Genomic DNA, 25,288 nt, shown 5'->3' on the forward strand with positions numbered 1-25,288 from the left:
TAGATTATCTGGTTCTTTAAAGCACTGAGTATAGTACAACACTCCATGAGGAACCTTCTTGTTTCATTTCAATCTTTTCCACATTAAAGCATTACATACCAGAAGAGGGAGATTGAATTAGGCTGGTGAACTTGGCAGTGTTAGGTTTATGGCTGGATTTGATGATCTCAAAGGTCTTTCCCAACCAGTATGTTTCTGTGACTTTAAGCACTGATTGGCAAAGCCAAGCTGAGTAATTGCTCAGAATGATCCTGTGGAGGAGCAACTTTGGTTCCTACAGGAGGGCTGTAGCTGTAACTGTGGATGATGTATTCTGAACTTGCTAGGGATCTCTTTATTCAGTGCAAGTTATTGAGGTCCACTGACTCTCCAGCAGCCACAGCTGCAAGAGTAATGTGGGAAACAATAGCTCTAGGGAAACATTTAAAATAAATTGTAAACATAAGAGTCAGTTCTAGACTATCACTGCATTTTTCCCCAGCTTTTGGCTATGATTTTCAGCATTTTATGCCATGTTTAAAATGGCATTAATGTATTTTCCTTATGTAAAGGAAGTATTTCAGTACTGATGAAGTTAAAGTAGCACTCCCTTTGTTCTTCTCTCAGGAACCTGCAATCCAGTAAAAATTATCAGAAAGTGCAGCAGTAGCATCCCACCTGAAAGTCTTGATAGAGTGCATCACAGTCTTTAGTCATCTCAACTAAGGAAATGTGAGACTATTATGTAATATAACAATTCTTTGACGGCAAATAGGATTGTTGTTACTTTTTTGTCTACGGAACCCCCATAATGATGAATGGAATACATAATCACACTGGAACACTGTGCTAAGGTCTTATTCTAACATACCAAAAGAAACAATGGCCTGCCTAAAATAACTGAAAATGTAAGTATAAGACATGTGACAGCTACACAGATGGAGAAGGGATTCTGGAAATAACTAATTTTCTCTCCTTACCATTCCCTTTCTCTAGAGTCAAAAAAGTAAAGAAGCTCCCACCTCTGGTGCCCTGCTGAAAAGGATGGCTGAAAAGGAAATATTTTTAGAGAACAGAGAACACATGCAGGAATAGAAAATTGTGATCTGCCTTCCACAGAACAGGCCTCAGGGATATGGGCTCTGCTGACAGCAGAAGGGAAATATAAAGTAGTTTGAATTAATATAAAAATACATAAACAAATTTCAATTTGCCTGTCTGTATCAGGAACATGTCACTTCCCCAGAATAGCAATGTAGGAGCTGAAGATGGGATTACCTCCAGCCCACTGCTTCTTTTCATAGGAAAATCATAGTTATTTAACTCTTCCTTAAGCAGACCTATGGACCAGGCCTGAATGAAACTGGTAATTAAGCTGCATGTTCTCCTCACAGATTCATAAACACAGTCTCTTGCTACATCTTCCCTAAATTTGAGAATCATTTCAAGATGAGTGTTTTTTTATCTTCAACATAAAAATACCCTACTTTTTTCATATCTTGTCTTTCTAACTCTTAGGTACCCTTACAAAAATTACTTAAAACTTGTAGGAGTACTGGCAGGGAAGTAAATAGTATTTATACTAACATATTACACATGAATGAATGGAGACCTGGAATCTAACAAACTTTTCAAAGATAAACTGATGGACAGACCAGTGGTGCTGAACCAGGGGCCAGAACAAATTTTTCAAGGTAAGAAGGACTAAGACCTGTCTTATATTTGGTTGGCAAATTTTCGTTGGTACTAAAAAGAGTAATCAACTCTGTGATGAATGCATGACAAAAGGACGTTATATTTGATCTCAGGAAGGATTTTTATTCCTAGACATTCAGATCTAGAAACTTGGAGTCATGACCATTTTCCATTCAAGAATTTACATGCAATCTATCTAAGCCTTCTTTCAGTGAAATGAATTTTTTCTCCTTTTCCTGAACTCCCACAAAATTGTGGTACATTATAGCAAAATTCCACTTCATAGGTTGGAATATTGGTTTCCACAGTGATATCCACTATAGTAGAGAGATAATCCAGGATGGTTTGTTCCATCATAGTCATGCTGGGCTAAGCATTGTGCCTTGCTCTCAGTAGGCAGAAATGTCACTTGTGGAAGAAATGCATGTCCTGCAAAATTGGAAATTGTTTCAGTGGTACATTCATGTACCACTTCACAGTTACTCATCTCAATCTTGCCCTGAGCTTTCATACACTATCACAGTAAAAGTTACAGCTCTTAATTAGTAAGACCAACAGTTTTTATTTTATTTAGCTAAAGTCTGGATGATCTAAAATTGTAGAAACATCACCTAAGTAGGGCATGACTTTGTATTTAGACAGATGTCATCTTGTACAGGTGCTGTGTTGAAATTATGGATTGAGAGACAATTACCATATCATCCACAGTCATGGCATCTGTGCAGCAAGCTCAGGATTTGTAATAGTATTTGGAAAAATGTGATTGTCTAACAACAATACTGAGTATCACTGCTACTGATTGATTACAATATATATTAACCTTCTTGCAATGAATTTTGGCTAAATCTGAAATGGTTGAATGAATCAACATGCACAATTAATTTCACCTTTAGGAATTAGAAATCTCATGATCTCTGATAAATATTTTGTATAGTGTAGGTAATCTGATAGCAGAAGATGTGAGAGGTTTCTTTGAGAATGTATTGATGGCCTAGAAATTCTTTGACCTATAGTCTAATTAAAGAACTCTGGTCCTAAAGATTGCATCTGAAGATGATTTGATGGTTAGTGATTTCAATCTAGTTTCTCATGGAGTACCTGAGAAAACATCCATTGGTATTCTAAACAGAAAAGTCAAGGACAGAATAAAATATCATTAAGTTTACAAAGTTTCCCAAAGTTTATTTTGGTTTCCTCAGAAAATTTCATTCTTATCACAGATTCATAAACAATGAAAAAAAAATCAATGAAAATTTAAGTCTTTGAGGTAGCCACATTTGGCACACATTTGCAAGACCATAATACTTCTAGTGAAATAACTTTTCGGGAATGGTATCACAAGATAAACCAGTGACAGTGGTGACCACCTGCTGAAGTCAGTGCCATCTTCTTAATTGTCTATGCAAAAACAAGTTTAAAGGAACAATCAAGGGAAAGAAATAAAAGTATTAATACCAGAAATAGTGCTGCTCATCCACAGGCATTGCCAGTAGTGTGCCACATCCCTTTTAAAAAAATAGTAAGATTACAATTTGAAAAATTAAACCCACACTATTTTAGTGAGAACTGTTTGGCAGTGGAAGATGTTATCTTGTTCATATCTGTGCAAGGCTGTGTCTCAATAGCAGCTCTTATTTAAAAACCACAGGATCATAGAGCAATTACTAAACCCTGCCTCATTCTGGCTCCTCACCTCTCGATAGCATCTCTGTAGTGGGCCAGTACAGTGCAATACAGCACCAGCTAGCAAAGGTAGTTCCAAACAAGCTGATAAGGTCACCATAGAGGCAAGCTAATCACATTGCCACACATTGTGCTGGGCCTAGTTAGGCATGATGAGAAATGGGAATTTGTTTCCCAAGCTGTCCTTGAATGGTTCAGTATGGCACATATTACAAAGTGTAGGGATGCCTACATTTTCTTGTGCTGTGTGTTCAGTTTGTTAGATTCTGATGTGGCTAGAAGCAAGTCCACTCTTTATGCTCTGAGAGAGACGTAGTAGGAAATAATGTTATTGCTCAAAAGAGGCAATCCTTGTTCTAAAGGAATCTAAATCCCATTTGTAGTCTAAAGATACAAATTGATGTTTGGTAGCAGCTGCAGCCCAAATACAAAGCTTGAAAAGGTTGAGAAATTTTATTTCAGAGTAGGGATTTCTTGTCTCTGAGATGTTTGATACTTAGTTGATATTGAAGTCTTCAGAGAAGCCAAACAAAGGTGATACTTTCGTAGGCGACTATGAAAATCGCAGCTTGCATGAAAAGAAAGTAGGGATGAAGGAATATTTACAAAAATATTTTCATTGTAATTAATTCTAGAAATTCACACTTCTGGCCCAGTTGCTATGTATCTAATTCCTGAGAAAATGAATTCTATTACTTTTGGTTATCAAAAGGATTTACCAAAAAAAACCCAAAACCCCATATACAGAAATGTGTTTGCTTGTACACACCCTAAAAGGATCTGTCACAGACATTTCTTTCATGAAAAATCCTCTTTCAGGATTTTTCTTGCTGAAGCTGAGAAGTTCAGCAACAAGACATAAACAATAGATTATCTGCTGCTGTGGAATGCAACAGGTCTGTCTGGATTGGCCCTACTTGCATGTTTTATAATTAATGGCCAATCCAGAACTGAGATCTCTCGGACACAGTCCAAGAGAGCAGGTTTGTTATGATTCTTTACTTTTCTTAGCTTAGGTTAGCAGCTTCTGGAAACTCTCCTTCTTTTCTTTTTGTATAGTTATAATAGATGAATATATCATAAAATAATAAATCAAGCCTTCTGAAATATGGAGTCAAGGATCTCGTCTCTTCCTTCACCCCAAACACCCTCGTGACCACCATCACAGATCTGCACAGCAATCAGAAAAGCTGTTTGTAGCTTGGGAGGCAAGCATTACAATGCTAAAAAACAGTTAGTTTTAGTGATCATCAAATATTATTAGAAATTCTGTCTGTTTTTTCCATAACAAGTATGATAGTATTGGCTGTCCTGTCATAACATATCATGGATCTGTTGTCATAACAAACAAAAATATTGCTAAAATATTTTATACTAGACACCCATCAAATAATTTTAAATAGTAAATATTTTCATAAGAATCTCACTAGCTGGTTTTCAGAAATACTTAGGACCTGCAAATCTAATTAACATCAACAGCTGCTTTGCTCAACTCAGAGAACTATGACCTCTAAGGCTCGTGATGCCTGATTCAATTCTTGTTTTTAAAAGGAAGTTAAATGCTAAGCAGATTGCTTAAAATGAACAATTCAGCAGACGCTCAACATAATTTTTAGTCTTTAATTTGAAAATTACATATATTTAGAATTTTCTAATGAGAAAATGTTGTGTTATTCAGAATGTTTGATAAAAAAGACATTCTTTTTTATGATAGTACACATACTCCTACTACAAGAATGTAATAGTACTTGCTTAAGAAAAATAGAAAAATTTCACCACATAATTCCTACAGTGATGACAAATAAATTCCTGTGTAGTTTGATGTTAATATACAAACATTATTTTCTAAAAAAAAAGAAAAAAAAACTCTGAGAAAATCAGGCAGACTATTGGACTCAATGCTCCATTATGATGCTTACCTATCCAATATGTTGAATGATATAAGAACAATGCTTAACCTGGATACTACAATCCCCTAAATGGTGACACGGAAGTACAGTTTCCTAGGTGCCTATTTCCAGTATCACTACTTGATTCCTTTTCTCAAAGTAGCATTTTGTTGTGCCATCTTTTTAACTTGTCATTAGGAAATACAATACAGAAAAGAAAATTTGCAAGCTTTTCATGAATTAGTACCACTTCTAATTTGAAAGACACAGGCAGCCTTTATTTCATCCTGTATGAGGTTCAAGAATCATATTGTCATTAGTGCAAAGAATGAGATGGACTAGCATTACTTTCAAAAGAAGTCTGCAAATTGTATTCAAGATTCCAGTTTTTCAGTGTGTAGACTGGAAGTGGATTGCATGTATGTGGTATAGTGCATATAAATATCTGGGGTTATTGATATTGGTAGAAAATAAGTGATATGTATTTTTAAAAATATCTCTGTCTATGTGTTTATAATTTATATAGATACTGTATCTATATAGATATACATGTATCTGATTAAAAAAGGGGCAGCTGCACAGAGGCTAAAGAAGCCTGTGCAGATTCACATTAGGGTAACTTTTCCTCAGTCATTTTCTCCTTAGATTGTTTCCTAACATAACTCACGCTAATAAAGTGACCATGCAACATATCTCTGAACAGATACAGCTTCTGAGTGAAGTTTGCAAAACTGTACAAAATCATAGAATGAACTGGCTTGGAGGAGACCTTAAAGATCATCTAGTTCCAACCCCCTGCCATGGGCAGAGACTGCTCTCACTAGACCAGGTTTCTCAAGGACCCATCCAGCCTGGCCTTGAACACTTTCTGGGATGGGGCATCCACAGCTTCCCTGGGTGACCTGTTCTCACCACCCTCATAGTAAAAAATTTCTTCCTAACATCTCATCTAAGCCTCCCCTCCTAGTTTGAAGCTATTACCTCTTATCCTGTCAGGGATCCCTTGTCCTACATGCTCTTGTAAAACAGTCCCTATCCAGTGTTTAGGTTCCCTTTATTTACACGAGGCTGCTGTAAATTCTTCCCAGAGCATTCTCTTTTCCAGGCTGAACAGCCCCAACTCTTTCAGCCTGCCTTCATAGGAGAGATGCTTCAGCCCTCTGATCATCTTTTTGGCCTCCTCTGGACCTGTGAGGTCCCTGTCTTTCTTGTGCTGAAGATTACAGAGCAGGAGGCAGCACTCCATGTGGGCTTGATGAGGGCAGAGTAGAGGGAAACATACACTTCCCCTGAAATCTTCTGATACAGCTCAGGATACACTTGGCCTTCGGGGCTGCAAGGAAACATTGCCAAGTCTCATCCACCAACACCCTTGTGTCTATGTATATATGTGGTTTGTCTCATTTTGCTGAACAATTTTTCTGTTGCTTCTTTCACTTTTCCCCATTTTTCTGTTTTCTTTTTATGTTGTTCTTCTGTTGTTCAAAACTGAATAATTAATTTTCAGTATTTAAGGAGTTGTAAAATAGATCAAATTGAAGAGATGTTTATTTTGATGATACTACTAAAAATACTTAATATTTCATTTTTATAGTTGAAGACATTTTTTAGATGAAATGTCACCATTTGCTTTATGTAAGCCCTGGCTGACAGTAGAAACAAACTAGTGAAGTTGGTCTTTGATTTTATTTACATTTCAGAGCAGAAACAAAGGCAGCTGTTGAACCACCCATTTGGCCACAGTTTGTAGTGTTCCTTTGGTTGTGTTGGCTTGAGTTAAGCAGTGTTAGAACATTACCCTGCCATGGGGGGTAATATTCAGAGAAATTATTGCGATACTGAGGATTTGGGATTTTTCCCCTCTGTGGTCAGCTCCGTTACTTGGGATTTTACCTTCACTTTAAATGTGTGCTATTCTTTCATTGCTGTTTGCAGGACTATGTAGGCAAAGACCTTTGGGCCAACACCTGGTATGAAGGTGCAGGCTGACAAATTAATTTCACGTGCAAGCCAAGCCCTACAATTTTATTGCAGAAGTCATCTTGACAATTGTAGGTTCAAGCTGTAAGATCTGAGAGATCCAATGTCAGATATGTTGAAATCCTAGGGTGCTAAAATCACACTAATAGATTAATCAGTAGAAAATAGTCAGATACTGTTAAAAATCACCCCCGATTTCTTTTAAAATTAGAAACAAACAACTGACTTTTAAAATGTAGCTAATATGGGAAGCAGAAAAATAATAAACTAATTTCTGCAAAAACTCTTGTCTAAGCAGCTTGATACAATTGATGTATCTATTAATCCATGAACAAAAAGGAAAGAAACATACTGAATACTTGAAGTGATAATCTGACTACACCAAGGATTCTGGCAACACTCTGTTCCTTGAAGAGGGCCAGAATTGCAGTCTCTGTGATTAGTAAAGGAGGACAAAAACCCTTTCTCTATAAAAGAAGTTGAAGTCTGAATTTACATTAAATATTTCAGTACAGTTTCCACCTGCACTGCATTTTGTACCTATATGAGGAACCTGTACCTCATAAAGATACAACCTGGGGTAATTTATTTTAATCAACAGTGCTATGCCTAACTCCCTTAGAGAAGTATTGATAAGGGGATCCCTTGAATTAACCCTTGGGCTTTCAAAACTGTCTTATTGCTGTTTTGCATATGACACCTGTTTCGCAGCTCCTTTGTGAACAGTGCTTGCTTTCAGTTGTATGATGTATAAAAGAAACTGTAAAAGACACACAAAAAACTCTCAAAACATTTAAAATTATACTTTTGTAGCATGAGAACTTTTAGGGATGTGGGATTTTTTTCTTCAAGACCATCTTTGACAAGCAGGATTGTTTAAGAATTTGAGTCCAAGCATTGCCAGAGTAAGAAGCCTATTCTGCTTTGTCTCAGAGAAGACACAGCATTGTGGAATGTGTTCTCACTGTGGAAGTGTTGGATGGGGCTTAGAGCAATGTGGTCTAGTGAAATACATCACTGCCCATGGCTGGGGAATTAAACTAGATGGTCTATAAGAGGCCCTTTCCAACTCAAACCATTCAGTTTGAGTGACTCTGTAAGTATCTTTTGGGATCAGTCCCTGTCACATGTTATTCCTGAACCATCTTTGAATACAATCTGAAGTAGCAGCATTTCCTAGAAAGGAGCAGTGCCTCCCGACTAGGGAAATCACTGGCAATTAAATAGTCTGTACTGTGACACGCCAGTGCCTCAAGCCTGTGGCATTGCCTTGCTTTATTTCCTGACAAAATTTAAATGTATCAAAACCATAAATTGTCTTCAACTTGTACAATAATTTAAGAGGACAGATTAGCAAAGCCCAGGGAGAAATTTCATACCAAAATTAGAGGGAAGAGGGATGTGGTTCAGCATCACGTCAGTCACACAAGGTTTAAGGAAGGGATCCAGTTGGAGTACTCCTTATGTGTGAATCAGTGAGCAATTAGGATATCTAGGAGAGGGTATTTGCACAAGGGGAAACTTGAAAGGGGAAACCTGAACCCAATTTTAGTCATCTTAAAGCTGCATGCAATAATGAGTAGCCCTGTTGTTTAAGTAGAGACAAGTGGATATCTTTTTCTTAACCAGACAAGAATTTACTTTGGTAAAAAAAGAAATAAAATCTTCTTAAACCTCAGTAAGTTTCTGTTTTCAATTAAGATTTACCCTTGGGTCCTATGGTAACACCCCTGAGGACATTTGCTCGTTTGCCCTTCTGAAACACCTCTTCCATCTGTGTTTTTCCTGCTCCATTTCTGTCTGTGTGCATGGACAGCACGCCACGTACAGTATGGTGTGTGACACACATTAATACATATAGATAGCCTTCTGCTTCTGACCTTACAAACTGTCCACTTCAGCATTGTCATTCTATGAAATGTCCAACTGTAGTCCAAGAAATGCATTTTAAATGTGAATGCAAACATTTCTATTACTGATAACACCAACACAGCATCTTTTGCTTTGCTGGGATTAGGACCTTGATAGTTAAAGTTACATTGGAGTAATGACAGTCCAAGGTTGCGTCCTTGACAGACATGGCAAAGAAAGGGGAGGCCTTTGATATATCTCTGCTGATAAAATTAAGAAGGATTATTTCTTGTGTTTAGTGAGATTATATTAAAAGTGAAAGAATGTATTTGTTACTCAGGTTAGGTCACAAAAACTGGGAGATATTTATGTGTTGCACTGCACTGCAGTTGTATTTCATTCATGCTGAAAGTCTGATTTTAGAAAACAATTTGAAATCTGATAATGGTGTAAATAAATGCCTCTCCCCTCAGTGAATAACCATCTTCTCACATGAACAGGAAAGCAGTTGCCATTCAGCTAGGGCCATTAAAATAAAATAAAATAAAATAAAATAAAATAAAATAAAATAAAATAAAATAAAATAAAATAAAATAAAATAAAATAAAATAAAATAAAATAAATAAAAGCATTGTGATCTGAAAAGAGAAACTCAGGAAATTTCAGCTTAGAAGGCTAACTCTGAATATGCTTCACTGTGCTTCACTTTCATGCTCCATAAAATGGGGGTAATAATCTTTATTGATCTGTCTACCTTTTAGCAATGCATTAAGAACTTAAATTGTATCTTTACAGTCTTTTGAACAGTCTTGATATATGCAGCTCTTACAATACAGCTTAGCAGCTGGGCTTGCCATTTTATTAGGTTTTCCCACAGTAGAGCTGCCCTGCTTTACTTTATGGTTTTCTGGGCTTCCCATCCTAAGGCCTTCCAACTGGGCAAGTTTGGTAAATTGATGACAACTACTGCTTGTTTCCTGAGCTGCCATAGCCAACAGTGCACTCTTCTTGCTCCAGGAGTCAGTGTAGGTTGTCACCTGGTACTTCATGGTTGAGCCTACCTAGAGGCACATCACTGGGTGTGACTGCTGAAGGAACAGTCACTCATTAGGATCCTGTCACTCAGTGGAGTCATATCTTAGCCTAATAATGGGAGAGCGTGATGACAGCCACCTGTCCCTCCAGCTATGCCTGAATTACTTGGATATCTTTGCATGGTGCTTTTTTAAGAATGGATTTTTTGGGGTTGTTGTATGTCACCTCTGGTGATTTCAGTAGGCAGAGGTCTTCACATATCTTTGTTACTCTTTACCATGCATTTCACACCTGTATTCATTTTATATCCACAGCAAGAGATTCAGTGATGTTTACTTTTGCACTCTCATAAAGCAACTTAGTGGTCTGCCCAAAAAGCTAACTGAAGTTTTCACTAAACAGTTATTTTAGACCTAATTTTACACTGTATTGGATGGGTTCCATTGATATAATATATAAATTAATTGTTGAAATCAATAGGAATGTTATATGTTTTGTTTTATATATTTGTTTGGGGAATAAACTTGCTTTTGAGTTTCATTAGGAATACTTCAGCCTATTTTCATAAGAAAGCTTCTCTGTGTCTAGTGCTATGTATACATCTCTTTCCATCTATTCAGCTCTCCATCTTACTTAACAGTTTGTGAATCAGCTGATTAATTTCTATAAAATTTGTCAGAAACAAAGAGATCTAAAAAGATAACTAAGCCCCCAAGTGGAATGAGAACCAGCAGACAGACTGTGGAAAACTACAATATTTCTATCTCCACCGAGGAAAAACATGAAATTGCACTAGTGGGAGTCAAAATGGACAACATAGTGTGGTGAATGCTGAGGATAAAGAGGAAGAAGCAAGTTTTCTGTAAAGCGCAGACTGGAAGTCTTATGATGGAGTAGGTGTCTTCGAGGCTTCATCATAGCGAGGCTATGATGAAGAGAGAGGAGAAGTTGAAGGAAATAGAGATGTGATATGCTTTTTTTTTAATTTTTCCTGTTGCAACAATCCTATGACTCCAGCTTTGTAGGTTGCTGTTTGGAAAAAAAAAAGAAAAAGTTTGGGTTTAGGCCCAAGTTTCATCAGAAGTTCATTTCAGATTCTCTAATACCTGTAAAAAGAATCTTGCAACAGCATAACTTTTTCCAGCCTAGCAGCTTATTGACTGACAAGCTTTCTTACAACATCTGTTTGACATCTCATCCTAATATTAGTTTTACAGGCACATTCACATTTTAGGAAATCACTGTATTCTCAAGTCTGAGATGTCACAAGTGTCTCTTTCTGCAGCTACTTGCCCCAGAAATGTTAGCTAATATATTTTATCTTACATCAGCCCTCCTGTTGTGTTGTACTTCATAGCTGTCATCCAAAAGCAGCTGCATTTTTATGAACGTATCTTAATAAGGCATGCTGTGAAAGGTACCAGTATCCCTTTGTGTCTTCCTGAGATCACATGTGAGTAAAAGGTGGTCATCTAGAGTGCCAGGTATCAGAAAATCAAGTAAAATTACATTAAGCCCCACTAGCAATCCATTATATGGATGACATAGAAAGCAAGACAAAAAGACTGATACTTTTATCTATCTCACTCTGTGTTAAAATTAATAGTGGAAAGAAACCATAATCCAAGGCCCAGAGTGTGGCCCACAATTTGTTTTAAACACTCTTAAGTCACAGCAGGTTTGCTGCAGGTGACAGTGGACAGTGGTAAAATGTACAGATGATATGTGATGTGACAAATGAATTGGAAAGTCCTCATCACCCCAGTGAAGGAATGGCTGTTTCCCACCCTCAGCCTGTCTTACCAGTCTCCCTGTGCTTTTATCACCTAAGTTTGATTCAACATGAAGAATATATGGAATTACGTGTGGCAAGTATATGTGGCATGCGTGCATTCTCCCTGTGTTGTTTCTTCCAGATTATTGGAACAATCCCACTGATGCCTAATCCAGTCCCATCCAGCCAGGCGGCAGGTGGAGCTCAGGGACTTCAGGTGCAGCCGATAACTCCACAGTTATTGACCAATGCCCAGGGTCAGATCATCGCCACTGTCATCGGCAACCAGATACTCCCAGTGATCAATACCCAGGGAATAACACTATCGCCGCTCAAACCAGGCCAGCAGGTAAATTGTCTGTAGCCTGAATGATTATCAAAGCAGACACACTGAAATTTTCTGCTCCTCATTGGCACTCTCATGGCCTCTCTAAAAACCCCCACTTCTTTACCATTTTTAATTAAAAAAATGAATTCTGTCCTGCATAGTGTATTACTGTATACTGTATATGTAGTAATTAATAATGTCCTATTATTAGTAATTTACTAGTAATTACTAGTAATTTATTTATACATTCAAGAATTATCTATTTATTCTTTTCTTTTCAAGGTCAGTATAGGACCAACTGAGATGTTTTCTGCAATGAAAATGCAGTAGGAATATGAGACAGAGGAGATCCATCTGGCCCATCTGGCCTATAAGGTTCAGTTCCTTAGTTAGTGGTCACCTAGTAGACTGGGGCTTGAAGTTATTTGGAACATGCAGGCAAAAAAAGGGAAAATATAAAATCTTATTAGATTTCCTCACTGGAAAATCAGATATAGTTATGTATAATTGCATAGACAGAAAGTATTCTGTAGAAATTATTACTCAGTGTAAGGTTGCAGGTAGTTGACAGACTTAAGGATGCATCCAGTGACCACACTGAGGTCCAAAAACACTTCTGTAGCTCTACTTATAGCACTCTAGAGTCAAATCCATTAGTTTTGCCTACATCTGTAGAGCAAGGAATTGTAGTCCTATCTTTTATCTCAGAAAGAGGGGAAATTGAGGACAGAAAACACATAAAATGTGATTACCAAAGAGGTACTTACAAAAATGTCCTTCACTTAAATATTCCACTTAGCATTCCTACTGCTGGTCGTGCTTGTTTGCCGTTCCTGCTGACACCTCCAGGCACAGGGAGCAGCTTCTTGTATGCTGCTGAGTACCCCAGGCCACCTGAATTCCAAACTGATGATTTATTCTTTTCTTTTTTTTTTTCAAATTTAGAAGTAGAGAACCTATGGATCTCTAATGTCACTTTTTGTTTGTTCTGAAAACATTTCACATCCCATTGGTTACCTGCTTTTTCCCCATCCTATCCTCTGTAGTATGTAGCATGGGCATTTTTCAAAGCACTTATCATTTATCTAACTCTATTTTCTTTAAGGGGAGTGTACTTGCACTACTGACAAATGCTTTTGCAATGGTTGCATATACACAGTTTCAAACAAAACTGAATGGATCTGAGGGCAGGCTCCATGCTCTCCACCACGGGAAAGCCTGACAATGAAATATGGAACAGCAAATATGGAAACCAAATGTGAACAGCAGTTCACATTTGGTTTCCTGGGGATGTGTGGGATGGGTTATTTTGAGTCAGTCCCCTGAAGGGATTAGATCTTTTACTCTGTTATGGGGGAAGCACTCAAAAATCATAGCAATCCTGAGATCCCATTTGAAACTCATGAAATGTAGGTGTAAATAGGAGTATAAAGGACGTGTATTGTTGCCTGAGACATTCTCACATGCAGGGCAACTCACCTTCTGAGTCCTGCAGCAAAGTAACTTCTTCCAGGCAATGTCTGCCAGTAGTGTCAGTGGGCAGAGAGGATACAGAGGTGTAACATTTTCTGCACAGCTCTTGGCACTGGGCTCACCTAAAGGGATGAACTCTTGAAGCTGAAACTTCCAGAATGAGCAGGGGTGCAGAGCAGAGAGCACTGTTTAGCCACATCATGCTGTACTGTACCTATTTGTCCAATCTGTGTGCTCATGTGCAGGGATCAGCTGGCAGAAATATCAGTCTGCAGAGAACAGATTATGTCCCAGAGCCAAAGATGATCCCCATTAAGCTGATCTGCCCAGCAGTGCTATGGAGGTAGAAAACATTATTTTGCCAATACTATTTTCACAGGGTTCAGTCCCTGCCTCTTTCTCACATGGAGTCCTGAGGTGCCAGGGGTTGCAAGAAGGGCCACCAAACAACACATTCTCCTAACCTTGAATCAGCTCTTGAAGTTTAATCAAGACAGTATTGTTGATCAGGAAGGGAAAAAAATGTACTGCAAATACTATATGAAAAAATATATCGGTTTAGGTTATTGTTTTTATAGGAACCACAGAAAATTATTTCAATGTATTTGTGCTCCCTCTACTGGCTCTTCTGGTTTTACTGAAAGAAGTCAGAGAAAATTTTGTCATGAATTTCAGTGGGAGCACAAAAGATGCATGAGAGCTAGATTCCTCATAGAAATAATGCTGATGGACAGTGAAAAACAATTGAGCTGGTACTATACAAACTGTTGTATCACTTGGAAAGTGAATAGTTTAAGGAGTTTAAGGAGATCCTGGGTTTATTTTTTTGCCTGGGTAGAGATTTAGACTGACTGTAGTGTTTGGCTAATGATAGCATATTAAGTCATAAGGTTTAAAATATCATTTTCAAATGATATTTTTGATATTTGAAGCACTGAGTGAGTGCTTCAAATCAGAGGGCTCAGCAGGAATTCAAAATATTTTTGAAAATGGTGTCACACAGTGTTTGGTGTCTTCTAACTAGATGAAGGAAGCTCCAGCAGGGGGAAAGATTACAACACAAGTTTGGGGAAAGTTTTTAGCATGTCTTGAAGAAATAAATGCAGGAAATAAATAATGTACTAAAAATGTTCCAGTAACAGATAGTCCTAGTTTAGCTTTCAACTTGTCACTTCCTTGGAATCTTAAGTACTGAAGGAGGAAAGAGCAATGATACTGAGCTGCAGCTTGTTAGCTGAGTCACGATAATTGAACCTTTGTAAACTGTTCCAGTTGCTAAGTAATGCATGCTAGTACTTACTTTTTCCCTGATGACTGAAGACTTAAATGCCTCAGATATTGTTAGTCAGCTTTACTTAGGTAGACTATATGTGTTATTTATTCATACAACTTTTTCAGACTTGACAGACCAAAACCAGAATGTCTCCTAATGGAAATGAGTTCATAGAATACTTACGTGCAGTGTAAAGCAGTGCTTCTTTTTCTGCACTGTAAATAGGTTGCTTATCAGTGTACTCAAGCAAGTCTGATGTAGTCCTGTTCTTCCTGTATTTAGGTATAAATAGATGGGTTTGATTTATGTTCTTTAAACTACCCACAGTAGCTATTGTTCCTCTTCAAATTACAAGTAGGTAAAACTTCAGATATTTTACTATTTTCCAACATTTTGCTAATCTAAGGAGCACCAAGAATTCTCCTGGAAATTGCAACGGCTTTCGAAAGCAGGCAGTTGTTTGCACTCCTGTTTTATTCAGTATCCTTTTTATCTCTGTTCATAAACAAGGGGGTTTTTGCCTTTAATAATTTTTCTTAGCCATTTCCACGCTCTTCAAGATTTTTTGATCAGAACTGAATACCATGGTCACAGGGAGGATGCTTCCCTGTTTTACATAACATGACATTATTTTCAGCATTATTTTCTTTCGTTATCTCAGTACAGCTTAACATCCTGCTTTTTTCTATCTTTGTTCATGGAACAGTTTTACTTAATAAGCAAATGTATCCATTGTTATATATCTTTGCTTCCCTGATTATTTTCATGTGTATCACTAAAATGGTTCCTTTTGATGTGAATCACTTTGCACTGATCCACTACCTGTCAAAATGCTCCACTGGCATGCTCCAAACAGGATGTGTAAGTTTTTCATGGTATTCTGTACCAACTGAAGAAATTCATGTGTTCTTCCTGCAGATGCCACTTTACCATTCTTCACCATATTTCCTTGCTAGCTGCTAAAATATTTCAAAAATTTGGTGTAAATCCATTGTTTTCTACTTGTAGTCTTCTTTCTTGAAAAAGAAATAACAAAATTCTCTAATTTTATGTTTCTTGCTTTATAAGCTCTCCGTGTCCCATAATAGAAGACTACCTTGTAAGTTTAACTTCTGCACTTCCTCCATGCTTCTCAAGAGGAATTTTGCCGAAATATAGGTTGCCTGGCTAAAGGTGCATTGTTTATGAGAAAAGATGAATTTGTTGTAAAAATTTGTTTGCATTGTCATTCATTATCAGATTTGAGAAATGTGTTTCAAGGTGTTCTTTCATATCACTAACAACACAACCTCAACACCAGCACAGCTGAACTTGAACCATGAACTGCCATCTTATAAAATTTAGGAAAGTGTGCACCTTGCTTAACTTAGTCATAAGGAGTTAGGTATCTGGTGTAAGCTAGTTAACTGGATTTCCTGCATAGACATAGAAAAGGAGACATATGCATGTCCAGTGGAAAACTCAAGATACCAAAATAGAAAAGTTTTTGGATAGGTTGGATCTCTAATAGGTATCTTAACATATCCATTGTTACCATTGACATGAGAGAGGGCTAGGGTAGCTATTTGAGGATTTTCAAATAATTCAATGGTGAGCAAAATTGTCTGAGAAAAACCCAGCTGCTAATGATCACTGGGGTTCAAACACATTCTTGTTTATGAATTTTCTAAACAGCTTTCCTAATAATTGGTGTTTTCATAGCTATTTTCTTTCCCATACAGAAGCAACTTCTGGACACTCTGTTGTTCTCTGGTGTACCACATAATGTGGGTTCCCATCTCACTTTTGCTTGGCTCTTTCTTTCTACATACTAGATTCATTAAATCAGGACTGTAGTCCCACTTGTCCTCAATCTTTTTGTATCTACAATGCCTGACAGAATTTTTCATACTTCATTGTGTCTTACAGCACAACCAGCTTTAGGCTTCTGCCAATTCTAATACAGTAAAATGAGCTAGTAGGTAGTATTTTCCTACACTTTCAGTTCCCCATTTTTGTTGTCATTGGCTATCATGCTCCAGATTAACTGTTGAAAAGACATAGATGTCTCTCAGATGGGTCTGTGCTGATTCTTGTACATCTGCTTGCCAAATTTCACGTTAGATGTTCCCTTTCTGCAGTTTCAACCTGCTACAAACACCCTACCATCCTGTTATCACAACTCCATGCAATCCCTTGTTATTCTCTCCCGTTTAAATCTAACCAGCTCTCAATCATTTCCTCTCTGCAATGCTCCTATAGCTTTGATGCTGTCTTGTTTTATGAGAAATGCACTCTTTTTTCTCTGTTTCAATATAGTCACTAAACTGTGTTGTCTCAATCCAACTTTGTTTTTCTTTTGCTTCTTATATGACTTTCAGTGATGAGGGTGACAATTTTTCTCACTTCTTTCTCTTTTCCTTTACCATCATCATTGCAAAATTCTATTTCATCTATGGATAAATTGCTAGAATTTTGAAAGTCAAGATTACTAGACTACTTACTACTACAAGGGACTACATCAGACTTTCCATGCCATGGCATGACATTGACTTGTAGCTTCCATCTTTTCCTGACCAGTTTTCTTTGTGGCATCAGCACTTGTAGGAGAAGGATATCTCAAAAACAGTTGATATAACTGCACCAAACCATTGGGAATGATGTCACTACATTAGCTGTCATTCTAAGCAACTGAGGCGCAGAAAGCATGCAGTGCTGTTCACTGTAGGAAAATGAGGGTTACCTTTGAATTATGGACTTGCACATTTAAAACATTTATTATAATACTATTGTAATATTTACATTATTAATTAACGTTATTAAGTGATAAGTAATTTATAATTAGTGATTAATGTATTGTCAATAATATTGTTGTTACATTGACATTATATCCTTCCTGATAGGGGTAAAAAAATTATTTATGCACCTGATTTGCATATAAAATTAAATCTTATACACAAGTCCAGCTGTATTCCCAAACTCATTTAACAATTTGGAAGACTTTCAGTTACAGTGTGCTTTGAAAGTAGCTGTGATTCAACAGAAAGGCTTTGAAAGAACTTCAGCAGATGGTGTCAAAGTCCTGCCCCCAGTTATGTCCACAACAGTCTTCATTTTCGGTGGAGTATGTACACAGCCAGTGTGAACCTAAGGATGTTTTCTATATTAGTTTCCAAATGTAGCTATTCTGTCAGTCTAAGCAGTGTGTACAAACACCTTTTATACTATATGTACTATACTATATTGTACTATACTGGGAGAGAGGATGCTTATTAGGTATCAAGTATCTTTCGTATTCAGTTTCATATATGCAGTTACTTGAATTTATTTGAGTAACCTAAATTAGGGTGTGGGGGTATAGTATTTGTAACATACTCTGGCACAGTTGACTGTGAAAGGATTTGGCATGAAGGATGGGGATATGTGTATTAACTTGCTCTTTCCAATTGCTAGAAGATTTAAGGAAACACCTTTGAATCCCATGCCTGCTCATGCAGTATGAGTAGGTTTAAAAACAGACTTCATCTGCCATTGTGCTCTTGAATCATGAAGTGTCCTCAGCATGCCGTTATTTTCTCAAAATCAAATGTTTTTTAGGAAATGTATACAGAGCAGAGGACTCCATTTGCAAGAAAATAGAAGCATGAAACACTTAAACTACTACTACTACTATAAGGCATTATCATGCAATTTTGAAGTGTTTGGAATGTCTTTTTTATATCAAGATACTTATTTTTCACACCTTTCATGGACTTTAGTCTTTACAAGAGCTAATGTCCATATTTCCCAGGCTGAACTAACTGACATCAGAAAAAATTGAAAATCTTTAACATAAAGGGGGTTACTTAAGATGCGTTTCTTGCTTTTGTACCACTCCTTTTAGTTTCATCTCTTCTGCCCTTCTTCTAATACTTGTCTGTTTCACCTGTGTCTTCTCTAATTTGTTGTGTTTCCTTATCTCTTGGATTTCCTTTTCATGAATCATAGAAAAATAGCATTGGAAAGGACCTGAAGAGGCCATGTAGTTTGTCTCCTCCCACTAGGCAGGATCAGTTGTCCCTATATCATTCTTGACAGATGTCTGTCTAGCTTGTTCTTTAAAATCTTTGGTGATGGAGGTTCCCTGACATCCCTAGGCAATCTAGGCGCCTCTACTTAGTGCTCTAAATGTCTTCTTGATGCCTGACCCTAGCTTTCCTTACTGCAATTTAAGTTCATTATTTTCTTCTGCTTCCCATTAAGTCCATATTTCACCCTTGCTGTTTGTCCAGACTCTCCATAAAACCAAGTAGCAACTCTGTTATGATACAGGGCAATATTCCATCGAATTTTTTCTAGATTTCCACTTAGTTTCTTTATCTTTCCTTATTTTATTCTAAATACCTTGTTACCCTCTCACTTTTATGCAGCTTTCTGGAGGCAGAGAACAACATCCCTGATCTCATAAGGCCTTTAACACAGAACTCCAGTCAACCATCCCAAGCATAGGGATATCCTACATAATTTAAGAACAAAATTCAGTCTTACAGACCTAACTAATTCTTTACATATTGCTTTCAATGGTGAAGTTAGTATTGACTCATAAATACAGAGGTAAAGCTTGTATAAAAGAAATACAAATAAGGCCCTTTGCAGTTTTCAGTTTATTCTTATAAAGTATTATGATGCACTTTTCCCTTCTCATATTCACTTCATCCTACTAGCTGTAGTGTGCATACACATGTTCATGCCAGATACTGATCACAGTTCCATACAGTCATCATTCTGGCATATCTCCTATATCCACTTACAAAGAAAGGCACTTACAGCAATTGTTTCTGTAATTTCTGTGCCTCCTTCTATCTTTGGATGGAAAATGCAGAACAGTCATAAATATAATTCATATCATACATCCATGTCCAAAATTGAGAAAAGTCTGCTATTGCAAGTACAAATTGATTCTGTCATCTAGAATCTAATTCATAATCTAATCATTGTCTCTCCTTAAGGCTGTTTCTGGAGTGGAAATTATACTGGATGAAAATAGAGAGTATTTTAATGCTATTTTGTGCCATAGATAACAATCATTGTTTTTTAAGCAGGACATTTACAGCTTAACATCATCTGCTGTAAAGCAGAGAGTATGCTGGAAATTATGTAGGGAGTTAAAGATGGAATCCTCCCTCAGTCTTTGGTCAGGACTTAAGGTGATTCTTCAGCCTGTTCAACCCCATTGCTCACTTCTCCCTCACAAGCAGTGTGTTAGAATCCAACTTCTAAATATCCCTTATATACTGCTGTTACCTTACTTAAGGTTACTGTGAATCCAGACTTCACTAGCCATATTCCTTTATGCCCAGCTAAATTATGAGAATTTCTTATATTTGTTTAAATATTTCTGAACCTTCAACAAGAAAGTTGCCAAGCTTCTGGGTATTCCAGTTACTTAAAAAATATATGCATAGTACAAAACATGTGCAGAGACTCAAACACTTTCTAGACTCAACCATCATATTATGCACGTGCTACATAGTGACTCTGACTTTGTGCATGCCTTTCATGCGGAGCTGAAAAATGCAGAGTACCCTCTCATTCTAGAGCTTCCTGGAGGCTTCAGTTTCACTGTGGAAATGCTCAGTAGTTGAACTGTTCAGTGACTATGTTGTAACATAGCTGGAAAATGTTGGATTTGCTTTCTCCCTGAGAAATACTGATGGGAAATGGTGTAGAATAATAAAAAAATTATGGGTGGAAGATCAAGGTTCAAGAGATTATCCAGTCCAACCTGGAGTAACTATTCCAGTTTTTAGTTAATTTGGTCCTAACTACTATCACAGAAACCCACAGATTCCACCAGTAATCTATGCCAGTGTTTCACTGCCACTTTAGATAACTTTTTCCAACATCTAATTTGAACCTTCCAGATAACTAGGCCCATTATAAAATGAATAAAGGACAGAATAATTATGTCCTCTTTTCATTAGCTATGCCTATATTCGAAGCAGGCACCATATCCCACTTGGTCTTCCCTCCTTTAGATTAAACATGACCAGTTCATTACAGTTGCCTTCATAAGCCTCAATTAACTCCCAGGCCTTTAGCCATTCTAATTATTTAACTCTAATTGGTCTAGATTTTAATGCAGTCTAGCACCTAGCTGTGGACATGGCATCCTCCTCTGCAGAGGTCTTTCCAGGCCTCAGTAGAAAAGACATATTTCACATGCACTGCAGACATCACTCCAACTAACATGTCTTGGTATGGGAACTGCCTTTACTTCACTTTTGCAACACCACAGATTTGCAGCCAATATGTTCAAAGCACAGAAACATTTTGCTTCCTAATCTTTTAATCCAGCCTGTCAAAATTTCCTCCCAGCATGTCATCAGCATGTAAACTTAGTAAAGGTGTTCTCTGTTCCGTCATCCAGATCATTAAGAAAACATTGAGTAGTGTTGAATGAGGATAGACTTCTGTGAAGCATCATGCATGCCTATTTTTTTCCACATATGCTTCATCCTCAGTTTTGCTTTCCAAATATTTTGTCATTCATTCTGCAGCAATTTCACCTAAACTATGCTTCCTTAGATTATAAGGAATGTCACATGAGGGAGTATCAAGATGCTTGATAAAGTCAAACCACCTACTGCTTTTTCCTGGTCCACAAGGCCAATTACCCTGTCTTAGAGGGAGATCAGATTGGTTTGACACAGTTTGTTTCTGCAATCCAAGTTGTCTGTCGCTACCTTGTTTTCTTGCGAGTGCTTACAAATTGTTTGATTATTTTCTTCAGTAGTTTACTGTGGTTGAAATTTAGTTGACTGGACTATAATTTTGCAGATCTTTCTCTTTAAAGATAGCTGCTGCATTTGTTCTTGCATCCTCACAGATAAGCACTAACATCTCTTAGACTGTTCCACATAGTGTGAAAGCATCTAACTCATCTAAATACAGTGCTTATCTTCCCTTGCCTGAGCTGAAATCTTTAGTTTTGCCCGAGATTCCCTCAGACAGCAGACCCAGACACCAAACACCTGCCTGTTTCTGAAAGCTGCAGTCTGGATGTGATGTGGATATAATGCATGGGCAGGCAGTCCACTTCTTCAGTGTTCAAAAGAAGCCAGCCCTTAGAGTGGTATGTTTCCCTAAGAGAAGATATTATAAAAGTACTGTCTGAGTTGGGAATTCCCTGTGGATAAAATCCAGCTGTTAGAGAATTTTTTTAAGATGCACATTCCTTGCATGAGTCTGAAATCAGCTTCTCAACTGTTATCCCCTTGATAAAGTTCCAGTTATATTTTGTTAATGTACTTGAGAAAAAAAAAATCCTACATATAACAAAATACCTTTTTTATTAATCCACAAGGAAGGCAGAATACACTAAAACTGTCCAGATAAATAATTAGACTTAATTATATAAATTATAAGTATAAAATAATTATACTTAATTATATAACTTTAATATTTATTAAAGGTTAAATCAAAGTTTCTTCCTTCATTTTCTGTTATATTATTAGATGTAGAAGGTAGAAAAAGAGATTGAAGTTTTTCCATTCTTAACAGACTCTAACAGGAATATTGTCATTAAAATTGTTCATATATATTCCACAGAAAGTGTCACCTTGAATGTGAACAGATACCTTTATCTACAGTTTTATACAATTTGTTGTCTACTTAGCATCAGACATTTCTATACGTGCTCGAAGGATAATACATATTATTTGAGTGTTACTAATGAATGTATCTCCTTTTCTAAAGTCATTTTTTCAGTTAGATATCAAAGAGAAATCCTCATACTCCTTAGCATTCAAGAAATAGATTTTAATTACTGACTTCAAGCAAGGCCACATAGGCCTTTATCTTTTCCCTTGTAGAAAATGCAGATAACAGCTGCAGTGAAGTGAAGCCTTTTTAGAATATTTTTATGATCTTTTTTTGATCAATATCAAGAATAACATAAAATAAAGGTATAATAAGCAGTAGTCACTAGAGTGTATCAGACCTGTATTACAGTATTCTTAAGCTGTGAAAAGCCTGTACTGGACTACTAGAATTCAATTCAAAACTGTAAAGTCCATTGTGTGCCTTTATTTTGTAGAGAGACTGCCCTTTGAATTTTCTGAGAGTTTTATGTGAAAATCAGTACCAGAGAATGTTCCTAGATTTCAATGCCACATGAAAGCATATTATAGGCAGAATGGATTGATGGTTCTTTCCATTCCCCTGGTAAACAAGCAAAGACTACACTTTTGTAATATTTGTTTAAAAAATTTAGAAAGTCAATTCATGTATCATTTGCATCTACCATCCTTACTAGACTTTTCACATGTGTCATACTGGATACAGTCTTGATGTGGATAGAGCTCAGAAATTTTTGTGTGTGTTTTAGTCAAAGACAACTTATCTGTTCCCATGATTTTTGTTTGTTTGCCAGCTATGATGTCATAAAACAAATCACTGAGTCCTGTTGGAAAGGGATTTTTGCTCAGTTTATATTCTTTTCTCCATTTCCATTCTTCTTGGCCCTGGTCCTGCAATATGAAAGGACCTCTGTGAAACAATCCTGATTTCTATGAGAATCCATGTAGGGAATAAAAGTTTGGTTTCATGAGTCAGAAAACAGGTAAGGATATGTATTTAATAAATCAGAATCCTTCTGTAATGTCATAGGTCTCTTATCACCCATTACAAAAAAAAGTATTTACCTTCTAATTAGACAATATTCTAAGCAGCTCAGATTTCTCCTGCAACATTGTCACTTGAATAAAGCCCATGGTGTTTAATACTCCTATGTGATTTGTTCCCCAGAAGTAGATGGGTGAGGTGGTGCATTGCAAGTTTCCTATTATTGCTTCGCTTTCTAAATACCTATTTTTACATTTTAACATGTAGCTCCATCAGCCTTCCCAGATGCAAGTGGGACAAGCAGCTTCACAATCCAATCTCCTGCATTTGGCTCACAGTCAAGCATCTATGTCTCAAAGCCCAGTGCGTCAGGCTTCCTCTTCTTCCTCCTCATCCTCCTCCTCTTCAGCTTTGAGTGTTGGCCAGTTAGTCAGCAGTAAGTATTGCTCCCTGGCTCTCCTGAATTATCCCTTCTGTTTGTTCTCCTCGCTGTTGAGTTTCCAATCTGCTTTCCCTCCTTTTGTTTTTTTTTTTAATATAGTAGATTGTATATTGCAAAATAGCTGACTCTCACCAGTGAGAATTACTAAGTGTTATCACAGATGGGGCTTAAGGTAGACATGCCTTGAGAAATTTAATCAGCATTGAAAATGGTCATAAAAATGGTAGCAACAATTAATTGACTCATGAGGACAATTGTTACAACTGAAATGTAGTTTATGTCTTTTGGAAGTTAGAAGTTTTTGAATTAGTCAATATAATGAAATACATTTCTCAGAATTTAGTTGGCAAACAGTTACTCCTACTTTTGATTAAGCTGCTTGTTTCTTTGCTTGGTTGATATAGCAAACCATTTTACAAACCCTAATACTGCATAAATCCAGAGAGAGAGATTTTCTTGCCAGAAAAAGCTCGCAACACTTAAACAAGAATGAACTGGAACACACTGGGGAGAAGGGAGAAGCACACTGCAGTGAAATAACTGAGTTCCAGTGTTAAAATTAGAACAGCTGACCTGAACAGCGCTTTCTTCCAGATTGCACAGTTGAGAGTCTTTGCTATTACTTTATCAGCATTAACCTGGTATTTACATAGCAAAAACCACAGGTTGACAGTATACATAAGAAGCGCTAACAGTTTTTGCACATCTGCAAAAATTCAATTGATTTGTATGACCTTGTTCTATGATACTCCATGTACATATTCCAAGTAATCAAACACTATAGCTTATGCCATATTGGTAGTGAAAAATATGTGACTGATACAAGCTTATGAAGGACTTGGTGAAACTGTTATGCAAGGGAAGATGTGAAAAAATCTTGGTTAGATTATTTCAGAGATCATTTACATGGGGAAATCACTAGTCGAGCTATAGTGGTAAAATTATGCTGATGTAACTCCCAGTGGGAATACTTTTGTTCTGGAATGAAAATATCTGCATATAGATACAGATATAATTATAATGCTATTGCATTGTCACTAGTAAATTTTCTCACATAGACATGCTTGTAGAAGGAAGACAAAGAAAAGGTTTTACATTACAAATGCATTAAATTTACCTCTAGTCCATGTGGGCAAATTGAGTAAAATAGCTGGTGCAGAGTTATTTTTCAATAACTAGTCTAGAATAGCTCCTCTTTTGGACATTCTTATTTAAAATAAATGCTACATGGAAGAAGCCCTTTTAAGATTACAGGATAAATCCATCCAAAGTTAGAAAATACTTGAAAAATAGCTGTTTGTTC

At 36.9% G+C, this 25,288-nt stretch overlaps 1 protein-coding gene across 2 annotated transcripts in view; it reads left to right on the forward strand.

Moving 5' to 3' along the window:
* The window catches only part of POU6F2 (POU class 6 homeobox 2), a 308,976-nt gene that overhangs the window by 272,548 nt on the left and 11,140 nt on the right, over positions 1–25,288 (forward strand). For both annotated transcript variants that reach the window (XM_030971869.1, XM_030971870.1), the window contains exons 7-8: positions 12,029–12,235; positions 23,811–23,979. In XM_030971869.1, coding sequence (XP_030827729.1) covers positions 12,029–12,235; positions 23,811–23,979 — 376 coding nt within the window. The remainder of the gene's footprint in view (positions 1–12,028; positions 12,236–23,810; positions 23,980–25,288) is intronic.

The sequence above is a fragment of the Camarhynchus parvulus genome, chromosome 2 (assembly GCF_901933205.1).
Source record: "Camarhynchus parvulus chromosome 2, STF_HiC, whole genome shotgun sequence".
Classification (NCBI taxonomy): domain Eukaryota; kingdom Metazoa; phylum Chordata; class Aves; order Passeriformes; family Thraupidae; genus Camarhynchus; species Camarhynchus parvulus.